The sequence below is a fragment of the Aspergillus lucknowensis genome (genome assembly GCF_044049455.1).
Source record: "Aspergillus lucknowensis strain CBS 449.75 chromosome Unknown BJX67scaffold_3, whole genome shotgun sequence".
Taxonomy (NCBI): domain Eukaryota; kingdom Fungi; phylum Ascomycota; class Eurotiomycetes; order Eurotiales; family Aspergillaceae; genus Aspergillus; species Aspergillus lucknowensis.
The window spans coordinates 1,064,274-1,074,038 of NW_027263547.1; the positions used below are offsets into that span (position 1 = coordinate 1,064,274).

At 54.4% G+C, this 9,765-nt stretch overlaps 5 protein-coding genes across 5 annotated transcripts; 1 reads left to right on the plus strand and 4 right to left on the minus strand.

Moving 5' to 3' along the window:
- Nucleotides 1–876: 876 nt before the first annotated feature.
- On the minus strand, nucleotides 877–2,243 carry BJX67DRAFT_369777 (uncharacterized protein; the record flags this gene model as incomplete). The annotated part of the gene is made up of 2 exons (XM_071030814.1): nucleotides 877–2,141; nucleotides 2,195–2,243. 2 exons carry the CDS (start codon nucleotides 2,241–2,243, stop codon nucleotides 877–879), a joined length of 1,314 nt encoding a protein of 437 aa, XP_070890677.1.
- Nucleotides 2,244–2,688: 445 nt separating this feature from the next.
- On the minus strand, nucleotides 2,689–3,017 carry BJX67DRAFT_377441 (uncharacterized protein; the record flags this gene model as incomplete). Its single annotated transcript, XM_071032109.1, has 3 exons — nucleotides 2,689–2,765; nucleotides 2,836–2,947; nucleotides 3,006–3,017. The coding sequence occupies 3 exons, from the start codon at nucleotides 3,015–3,017 to the stop codon at nucleotides 2,689–2,691; spliced, it is 201 nt and encodes a 66-aa protein (XP_070890678.1).
- On the minus strand, nucleotides 2,928–3,615 carry BJX67DRAFT_167455 (uncharacterized protein). The gene has a single exon (XM_071025036.1). It carries the CDS (start codon nucleotides 3,518–3,520, stop codon nucleotides 3,086–3,088), a length of 435 nt encoding a protein of 144 aa, XP_070890679.1. The 5' UTR covers nucleotides 3,521–3,615; the 3' UTR covers nucleotides 2,928–3,085.
- BJX67DRAFT_167447 (uncharacterized protein) lies at nucleotides 3,615–4,711 on the minus strand. The gene has a single exon (XM_071025035.1). It carries the CDS (start codon nucleotides 4,625–4,627, stop codon nucleotides 3,710–3,712), a length of 918 nt encoding a protein of 305 aa, XP_070890680.1. The 5' UTR covers nucleotides 4,628–4,711; the 3' UTR covers nucleotides 3,615–3,709.
- A 451-nt stretch (nucleotides 4,712–5,162) lies between these two features.
- Nucleotides 5,163–9,535, plus strand: BJX67DRAFT_369779 (major facilitator superfamily domain-containing protein; the record flags this gene model as incomplete). The annotated part of the gene is made up of 5 exons (XM_071030815.1): nucleotides 5,163–5,220; nucleotides 5,287–6,103; nucleotides 6,196–7,448; nucleotides 8,231–8,333; nucleotides 8,386–9,535. 5 exons carry the CDS (start codon nucleotides 5,163–5,165, stop codon nucleotides 9,533–9,535), a joined length of 3,381 nt encoding a protein of 1,126 aa, XP_070890681.1.
- Nucleotides 9,536–9,765: the final 230 nt, after the last annotated feature.

The following is a 9,765-nucleotide window of genomic DNA, read 5'->3' on the forward strand; positions in this document are numbered from 1 at the left end:
TCAAGGTCGGCGGGCCTCAGGAATCGCCTAGCGTTGAAGTATCGATCAAAGTGTTGATTGTATTTATCAGGGGATCTGGGAGTGAGAATCCCCGTGGAAACGTACTCGAAATGGTCTACAGGGAAGTAGCGGACAGGTCGTCCACCTGCATAGGCACTCTCTGATCCACTAATAGGTGAGTCGACGAGCCAAATAGCCTCACCGAAACTGGACTCTGACACCCATACTTAGGCCTCCACGATAGCCATATTAGGAAAGAGCAATTGAACGAGGGAAGCGAAATAAAGGAACGATTAAAGCGATATTAGGAGCTGAAATCAGAAGATTGAATTAATCCGTCACCGATATCGATGACGGTCGACTAGGCTGGGACTGTGCTGCCTTTGCAGCTTGCCCTGCCCGATGCTGCCGAAGCTTCTAGCGCACCTTTGACTTTGGTTATGCCCTTACTCTACAATGGTAACCTCCCGTGCCAGATTTGCCCGGCTCATCTCATGGGCTCCTCTTGTAAGCACGAAGTCTTGCTAGGTGCCAAATATGGTTAGCTGTGGGTCTGTGAGGTGATCTAAGTCAACATGGTGTCAAAGAATCAGGAAAGCAACGAGTAGAGGCAGGCGGCTACCCATTCACGGTGAAGCAGCACTCAAGGCCGGAAGGGGGTTTGGGAGGGAAGGAGCAACTGAGCTACACGTGGTACTTTGTATGTCCGAGGGTGGAAGGTGCGTCTTTGGCCGGGCCATTAAAGGAAGGAGTGAGCTGCGGTTCAGGTGGATGGATGGAATTGGAAGGAACTCTCAAACTAGGCAAGAGTCGATGGTACACGTGGAACCGGGCACTTCAAGCTGCTGTAGCATCCTCCAAGTCTACCGGATCGCATTACCACCCACGCGTGCTGGTAGGCGCAGCCGTCACCGCAGTAACTCCCCCTTGCGGTACAGCTGCAAAGAACTTAGTAGGCTCCGGCGTCGACGTGACCGTGATCTCCTCCCTATCGAGCGCGACCATCGTCACAGGAGGGATATACCAGTCGCGATCACACACGGTCCACGAGGGGTCGATCTGTCTGACCTCCTCCGGCAACAACACCCAGGGTGTATAGTCGTCGCGAATCATCGTGCATGTATCAACATCCCCAATCGGACACTGCGATCCGCCCTGGAACTGCGGCCACGGGATCAGTGACTGCGTGTACGCTCCGATCTCGTGCGGTTGGAACTCGGCCAGGTTGAATGGGTATGCTGTTCCGTAGACCGGGTACCTTGCGTTGCGGTGGCCGCGCACGGAGGTCAGGTCACTTGGGTGTAGCCCGATTACGGCGTTGTTGTGGTCGACGCCGCATTGGAAGCCGGCGTGGCCGCGGCGATTGCTCCAGGCGTAGATGGAGGTGAAGGAGAGGTAGACGGTTGGGGAGGTGAAGGTGGAGCCGTCGACGATGGCGGTGCTTGGGCCCGAGGGTGGGAGGGTCGTTCCGTTCTGCAGACAGAGGTCGCCGTCGGCGGTGGTGACGGGCCAGTAGAAGAGCGTTGCGGTGCCGGGGAGGAAGTGGCAGTTTGAACAGGGGTTTTCCTCGGGGTACTCGCGTATAGTGGATGGGCAGTCGTACGGTGCGATGGGGCTGTTGGTATCGCCTGGTGTGCTTGTGATGATGGAGTCACGCCATGAGCTTGAAAGACTGGAATACGTTTGCCAGATTGGGATGCATTCGCTTGTCTGTAGGGTACATTCGGGGATGGGAGTTGGCTCGCGATATAACGTCTCGGTGTTGGTGTACGTTGAGTAGCCTGTAACACACTGGCCGGGCCCGGGGTAGTACTGCGTCACTGTTTCGCGAGGTCCCAGTGCACGAGGGACACCATCACAGAGTGTGGTAAGAGCTCCAGTATGGGTGTCGGAATACCTTTCGAGCGAAACAGAGGTACGACAGGCGCCTTCGCTGGTGGCATATGATCCTAATGAGGTGCTTGTCGCAGTCGCGCCCAGGGATCGCAGTTCAGAGGAACGCCCTGACCATTCAACCCAGGCAGCGTTGCAAGAGACTATCGAAGCACTGGGACCGGTTGTAGGACCGTAAAAGTAGTCCGTAGACGAGGGCCAGAAGATTGTGGTGTTGAATGTGATGAGCCATTGTTCGCTTGTGATTGCTTCTCAAGTGAGTCTTCCGATTCCCAGGCATCGAATCGATAGATAAACGTACCATCATCCTGCCCAGCAACGAGGCCAAAAAGTAGAGCGAGAAATAACATGGTGCTAGCTCTGGTTACCAGTTTGATAGGGTTGGATAGCAGGATGGCAGAATCGGTCCACTTTATGGATGGTCGAGACAGTCTGAACGCCGGACCCTGGTCCCTGAGTCGCGCCATTGGACGAGCCATACAGCGCTTCCCTTGTACAACACGCTCATGCAGGTGCACTACAACCTTGGCAGTCGATGAGATTGGCCTCAGCCCGGTTCAAGTGAGACAATTGCAAACACGATGCATCGGAGTCGGGGTAGACAGAGGTCATGTTTGTGATGCCTCATGCGTTTTCGCGTGTCCACGCAGGGCGCGAGATGTTGCACCAATTGAGGCGGCTCGGCAAGTATCGCCAGATAGCTCACAATGTTTTCTTTTCAGATCTAGGCCGATCAAGCGATGTGAGAATCTCCAATTAGAGGCGAAGCGATTTACAGGTCCTCTCATAATTAAATCAGACAACGGTCCGCGTCGCGATATCTTCGATCGTATCGGCAACTGCCTGCGGCTGGCTCAGCGCATCAAGCTGCTCTAGCATAATGAGAGGGAATCCTGCATTCTGGAGGCACGTCCCGGTATGCCTCGGAGGTCAACGGCGTACGCATAGCCGCTGGAGCACGGTGCACGATTTCGGCCAGAAACTTCGAAGCACTTTCCTCTTCAATGTCGTTATAGAAGTTCTCCTTAGCATTCTTTGGGGAATTTTCGTCTTGCTGTAAGTCGGTCAATGCTCCGCGCAAAAGAACAACCCCGGAAGTGCGTTAAACGTACGATTAATACCATCACTCCATCCAATCCCCCAGGCAAAAAAGACTACTCGACGCTTGTGCCTCCCGGAATCAGCACGGCAGTCAGGTACACAAGACTGATAGCTCCCCCCGTCTTCCCTGTCCCGCTAGATCTCTGTGTGTGAAGCCTTTCACTAGACTGCTGGCGTATGAGTGCATGACGAGGACAATCTGCTTTCCTCTGGCCACAAGGCCACCAAGAGGAGCTTGTTTGATGTGCTCTGCATCATCATAGGCGGTCGTTGAGGGTGGCCTGCCGATAGAAGGTAGAGTTATGGTCGTTGCTTTATAACCCTTGTGCGCGAAGTCGAGTTGCCACAGGCTCGAACGTGTGTCCTTCCCGCCGTCATTCGCGCCAGCGATGATTCGGACGGGAGTTCGTCCGCGGAGCCAAGGAAGTGCGAGACCCCGCAGCCAAAGTCCAATTGTGACCAGGGGCTGGGCTTCGATCGGGGGCCTTCGATGCCGACTCGCCGACTTGACTGAGCGGAGAATCATGCCTGGACGGGAGAAATACGAGATGCCACTGCCACATGGCTGTGGTGCACGGGTTGAGATTTCACTGTGGAAGCATTATTGATTCCCCATCCCGGAGTGGTGCTCTTACGTACATTATTGCTCTCTATCATACATGTCAACTGTTTGTGTGGCCGTCACTTCTAGAAAACTTGCGAAACATGGGAAGACTCAGTGCTCTGTCTTTGGTTCCGCAGACTCCTCCCTTTTCTCCCCACTGTAATCGCCGGGCTTGGTGGACCCATTCGGAATGTGGAACCGCTTGTCAATGCGGGTTAAGGTCAACAGACCCAATATCAGAATCTCAAGCATGAAGTTAAACACATAGAAGCATGCCTTGGAATGGAACCACGCTGGGTTGGTGACCGGCCGTGGGGGGCTCCAGTTGGCACCGGCCTTGAAGCCTGCAACCAACATGCACATCGCAGTCGAGAGGGTAACAATAACCACTTTGGCAGCCATACTGCCCTCGCCGAACGTCTCCTCGTTTTGTGATCGGGGCAGGAGAACTGCTGCTGCAACATGCACGACTGGGAGGCAGGTGAAAACTAGGAGGTATGTCAAGGCCGCGAGCTGAACATCGCGACATGTAGAGTGAGTGTCCGGGTTGAGCGTGTACAGCGAGACCACCGCCGCTGTAATGACCATAACCAGTGCACCAGGGATCAGATAGTACAGAGCCTTAGTTCCAGTGCGCAGGATCGGATGCCACCCAATGTGCGGCTGTTTGGCACGGAGGATACGCTGGGAGAGGATCACGTTGATGATATATATCAGCAGAATACCAGCATTCACGAAGATGTTGGCCGCTATCGCCAGTCTAACGTTGTGCTGTCGATTGGCCCAGACAATCCGTAGGACCAGGGTTGTGATGCGTGCCATGCAGAAGCCGAACAACATTCCAGACAAAACGAATTTGTGGTTCCTTCGGCGGTTCTTTTGAAAGATGGTCATGTTGATAACGGCGAAGATAATGTAGAGGACAAGGAATACCGCACTGATAGGGGTATCGAGGTCGTTCGTAGGGAGTCCCCCAAGGCCAGCTGCCGTGGAGGGATAGGGGCCGCCACGTTTCTGAAGGGAGAGCATTGCGAAGGGCTCGAGGATAGTAGACAGCTAGATTCGATTTAGGCGGCGATTTCAATCTCGAGGGATGCCAGTGGTGTTGTGGGTGGAGGGTGGAGGGTAGAGGGTGTCTTCTGTTCTCTATATATCAGTCGAACAGAACAAAGGATCGGTGATCACAAGTTGCGACACTCCGATTTCGTCAAGGCCTTGAGTCAAACTTCGTCCACCTCCGTCATCAGGCACAGCAAGATCAGAAGCACAGGACCCTGAGCCAATCGCAGGAACCGGTCGCACCAAAGAAACGAGAGCCCGTTCCAAGCAAGTCGCGAATGGATTACCCGATCGGGCAAAGGCGCTTCGGGGCGCACGTGGTCCGTCGTCCGCGGATCTGTTCTTCGTCCGTCGTCCGTCCGCCTGCATGTCCGCTGTTTTTGCTTCTTCTTCCCAACGCTGCTGAACCCCCTTCCTTGCATCATCTTATCTCGCTCGAAACTGCATTGCGGACCGCGCTGTCGGACAAATATCGGAGATTTTGCCCGTTTCCCACGTGGGCGTCATGCTCGCACCGCAGAGCCATGCTGCCGTCCGGAAAGGCACCAAGAGTTGCACCGAATGTATGTTACGCTGCATATTTACCTGATGAGCCACGAGCTGGTTTCTCTCCCGCTCACTCCATGTAGGCCGGAGACGGAAAGTTCGATGCGTTCGAATCCCGGAGGATGCTTCAACGTGCCGCCAGTGCACCGAACGCAACACTGCGTGTCTCGCCCAGATATCCAATCCCCGGCAGCGACAGGCGCAGCGATTATCCTCACGATACCGAATCTCGCAACTCGAATCTCAGGTTACTCGGCTGACCAAGATTGTTGGTGGCATTGAAGTCAAACTCGGGGGAAAGCCATCTATCCCACTGGAGCAGAGCACTGATCACTCACTCGGCGCGGACGATTCTGATGGAGAATCTAGCGCATCGGAAATCCTCATTTCAGAGGGGCCTTCCCACCTGCGCTCCCTCTTCCACAACAATTGGCTCAGTGTTGATGCACACCGGCGTCAGGAGCAAACTGAGGAGCGCCTGGCGAAAGCCTCTGCCCCCCTTCATGAGAGTGTGCGACCGGCTCTGCAAAGGCTGATTCCCTCAAAGGAGGAAACTGCAGACATGATGGTATGCACGTATGACTGGCTGCAGATTGTCCATTCCATGCTGCCTCAGCCCTCGGTGCCCGACTCCCAGCAGGAAATGCTCAGCCGATATGAAGAGATGTGCCAACCGGATGTCGACGTCGTTTGTCTCGCTTCTTGGCTAATGGCGCTGTCAATTACCGCCCAGCAGGTTCCTCGAGAAACCAACAATGTAGGCCCTCAGGCTGGAAGTGCCCATAGAAGGCTAGCCTTTTCCCGTACCGTTGCGGATACCGTCGAAAGCCTGGTGATGGCGCATGACCGGCTCGTGGGTACGGTCCCAGGTCTCGGGCTGGGCATACACTTCTGCCGGCTGTAGGTCTTTCTGTAATCAGCTGTCCTGAAAATTCCCCACAGTTGTTGGCTAATTACACGCAAGGAAACTGCTGACTGTTGGCCATCAATAGGCAGATTGGCCGTGGAAATCTTCAGAAAGCCTGGCTCACGCTGCGCCATCTTATCGCTCTCGCAGAGTTAATGGGCTTACCCAAGACAGTGCAGCTAGCCCGGCTGAAGAAGGTGAATGGAGGCCCCGACGAAGAGACCCGACACAAAGCCCAGCTATGGGAGCTAATATGTAGCCTTGATCGAATGGCGGGGACGTTTTTGAATCTTCCTCCATACACCAGGCGATACCCACTTCTAGACCCTCCTGGCATCATGGTTGACGGCGTTGTTCAGCCCGCTATATACCTGAGCCGCCTACTGGACATCGCCCCGAAGATTTACGATCTGGAGGATCTAAGTGCGGCACAGGGATCAACCACAAAGCTGTATACCTCTGCGCTGGAGATCGTCCGAGAGGCGAGGGGGCTCGCCGCCGAGGCCCCCAGATTGTGGTGGACCATCAATCCAGGCGACGATCTGAAGCCCGATCATATCGTCCAATTCGTGCATTATTGCATTGTTATGAAGGCGAACCTTCCAGTCGCTCTGCGCCAAGACCAAAGTGAAGAGTACCTTTACAGCCGCCTCGCCTGCATTGACGCATGTGAGTCTGTCGCTCATAGGTATCAATTCCTTCGGCGGAAGCTTCCCTCTGGGTTCTTTACCCTCCGGATGCTTGACCTTCAGGTCTTTACGGCCATGGTCTTGCTGCTCCTTACATCTCATAGCTCTCGGTCCCCCGATCGGCACAGTTTCCAGATTGATAAAGCTCGCCTCGAAGGTGTAGTAGTCCAAGTGATTCAGCTCATGGAAGAGAAGTCGAAGGACGGAGTGGGGTCGGATTTTGCAGAGCGCGGTGCCAAAACGCTTCGCTCTCTACGAGATCTTCTCCAACCAGAGGATAGCAATACCGCGCGCATGCAAGAGTTAGCGGTCAACGTACCGCTCCTCGGGAGGATTCGCGTCCGCCGGAATATGCAAACCACCCAGCCTCCGATGCCACAGGGCCCGCCGCCTTCTATCCCAATATCACAGGTCACTAGCTGGGACCCACAAACGCAAGCTTTTGCCGCTGCTTATAACCCTCAGCTCAGCACGAACCTCTACTCGCAAGACGCCCTGTCGACGTATCCTGTTGGGTCGGAAATGCACTGGGACAATCTGTCATGGTCGATTGAGGATGCAAGTGACAGTTTGTTTGATGACGCCCTCATGGCAGAGAATGTTGACCAAGCAACTCTGTGGCAAAGCGCTTATTATGACCTTCCTTTTGGTTGACATGTCGTCTGATCAGTCAGAGCATTTACCCGTGGCTTGGAGGGTTTCTCACGGGCGTTAGAGGGGCGTTCAAGGCCTGAGTTTGACCGCACTACCGGGAACTTTGAGGCAGCACGACAACGAGAAAAACACCACCGCAAGCACCAGGTCAATTCGGCTGGAGCATTACACGTGCACTTCTTTGTCCGCTCAGAAAACAGCGACTGTGCGCACTGAGTCTACCGGTAATATACACAACCCTCGACGGTCGGGACGGGAGCATCATTATCGCACACAATTTTTCCACCGTCTGACTGGGCCCGTATTCTTTTTGAGCCTGAGGTGCAAATCTACCATTGGCCCGCCACAGCATCCTATGCGAGAAGTGTGGGAGGGAGAGGCTATGACGGGAGACCAGCCCCAACTTGGTAGCCACCGAAAAGTGTTGCAAAACACGCGCTTCGACAACCACATTCTCAGTAATGTGTGAAGTACCGCATCGAGAGGCCCAGACAATGAAAGTGAGGAGACGAAGAGTCCGTGCGCGGCAACGCTGGCGGCGCAGCCAAAGCACCAGGATAGCCGAACCCCACAGGCAGGATCCCGGCAGATGGCGCGATTTCTCCCATTTTCATTATTAATAGATTTGTGCCGCTGGACATATAAAAGACGATATCGGCAATTTTCACCTTTCCCGATCTTCAAGCACATGGCAAATGAGGATGTCGTCAATTCTCCGAACTGATGGCGGCGCCGTTCATCATGCTGAAAAGCCGTCTCGTGTCACAGAGTCTGGAGTCGGAGCTCAGGAACACCCGCCCCCGCAAAAGTCTCTTCCGAATGGCGGCTTGGAAGCATGGACCAGCGTCGCCGCCGTCTTCTGCGTTTTCGTAAATTCTTGGTATGTCGACCTGTCAGCAATTGCACAGGAAAGTCATCTCATATCAATTTAGGGGGTTAATCAGCACATACGGCGCTTTTCAAGAATTTTACCAAACTGCCCTCCTACCCGATGAGTCGCCGTCCGCCATATCATGGGTGGGAAGCGTCCAGGCCACCCTCGTTGTAATGGTGGGCATTATAACGGGACCTTTGGTCGACTTGGGACACCTCCGCCCCCTGATCGTTTCGGGAAGCTTCCTTGTGGTGTTTGGGATGATGATGACGAGCCTAGCGACCGAGTACTACCAAGTTCTTCTTGCCCAAGGTTTATGTGTCGGTATCGGCGGTGGCATCGCATATATCCCGGCACTCGTGGTGATTTCCACTTATTTCACGACCAAGCGCCCCATCGCTATCGGTTGTGCCTCAATCGGCTCAAGTGTTGGAAGCGTCGTCTTCCCAATCATGTTCCGTCAGCTCCAACCACGGATAGGGTTTCCGTGGACCGTTCGCAGTATCGCATTTATCAACCTCGTTCTTGCAATATTTACGTGCGCCGTGCTATGCCGCCGACCAGGTGAGAAAATTGGTGCCCGGAGTCTGATCGAAAAGAAGGCATTTAAGGACATCCCGTTTATGCTTTTTTCTGTTTCTCTCACTTGCGTGATGCTTGCGTACTGGATCCCACTGTTCTACGTCGCCTCGTACGCACGGACTGTCTTAGAGACGACGAGAAGCCTCTCCTTCTACATGGTGGCCATTATCAACGGCGCTTCCGCTTTTGGGCGCACGGTGCCATATCTACTTGGATCGCGAGTCCCTCCAATCTGCATTCTCTTGTTCTGCACGGCAGGGTCCGCAGTTGCGATGTTCACCTGGATCCCTGCCACCAACACTCCTGGTTTTATTGTATGGTCCTGTTATTGGGGCTTCTTGACTGGCGTATTAGTGACAGCCCCGACGTCGATCATCTCGCACCCAGCTCTTTGCCCGAATATGAAGATGCTAGGGACGCGCATGGGGATGATGTGGGGTATTAGTTCAATTGGATCGCTAGCTGGAACGCCTATCGCAGGAGCGTTAGTGGATTTGTCGAAGGCAGAGTTCCTGCGCGCACAGATTTTCGCGGGCTGCCTCATGCTCGGAGGTGTTGCTTTGCAGGCGTGGCCGACAGTCGTTGTTGTCCGACACGACCGGCAGCATCGAGGACAATCTCAGTAGCCAAAGCATTCCATTGCCTTCCCTGGCTCCCATAATACGCGCGGCCCGGCTCGCAATGACATGTTTTTCGTTTCCAGCCCTCGGATTTTGTTCCAATCCTTGAACTTGCCGCAGACTCGGATTCAAGGACCAGGACAATCACCCTCCTCAGGACAGGACACGCATGCAGCACTTTTCCGTGTGGATTCCGGTAGATTGCAGCGCTCAAATCAGGGCCTTTTCATATTGGC

Excerpts from the sequence above, each read along its gene's own strand:
- BJX67DRAFT_167455 (XM_071025036.1), bottom strand. The coding sequence starts at position 3,520 with ATGATTCTCCGCTCAGTCAAGTCGGCGAGTCGGCATCGAAGGCCCCCG.
- BJX67DRAFT_167447 (XM_071025035.1), bottom strand. The coding sequence starts at position 4,627 with ATGCTCTCCCTTCAGAAACGTGGCGGCCCCTATCCCTCCACGGCAGCT.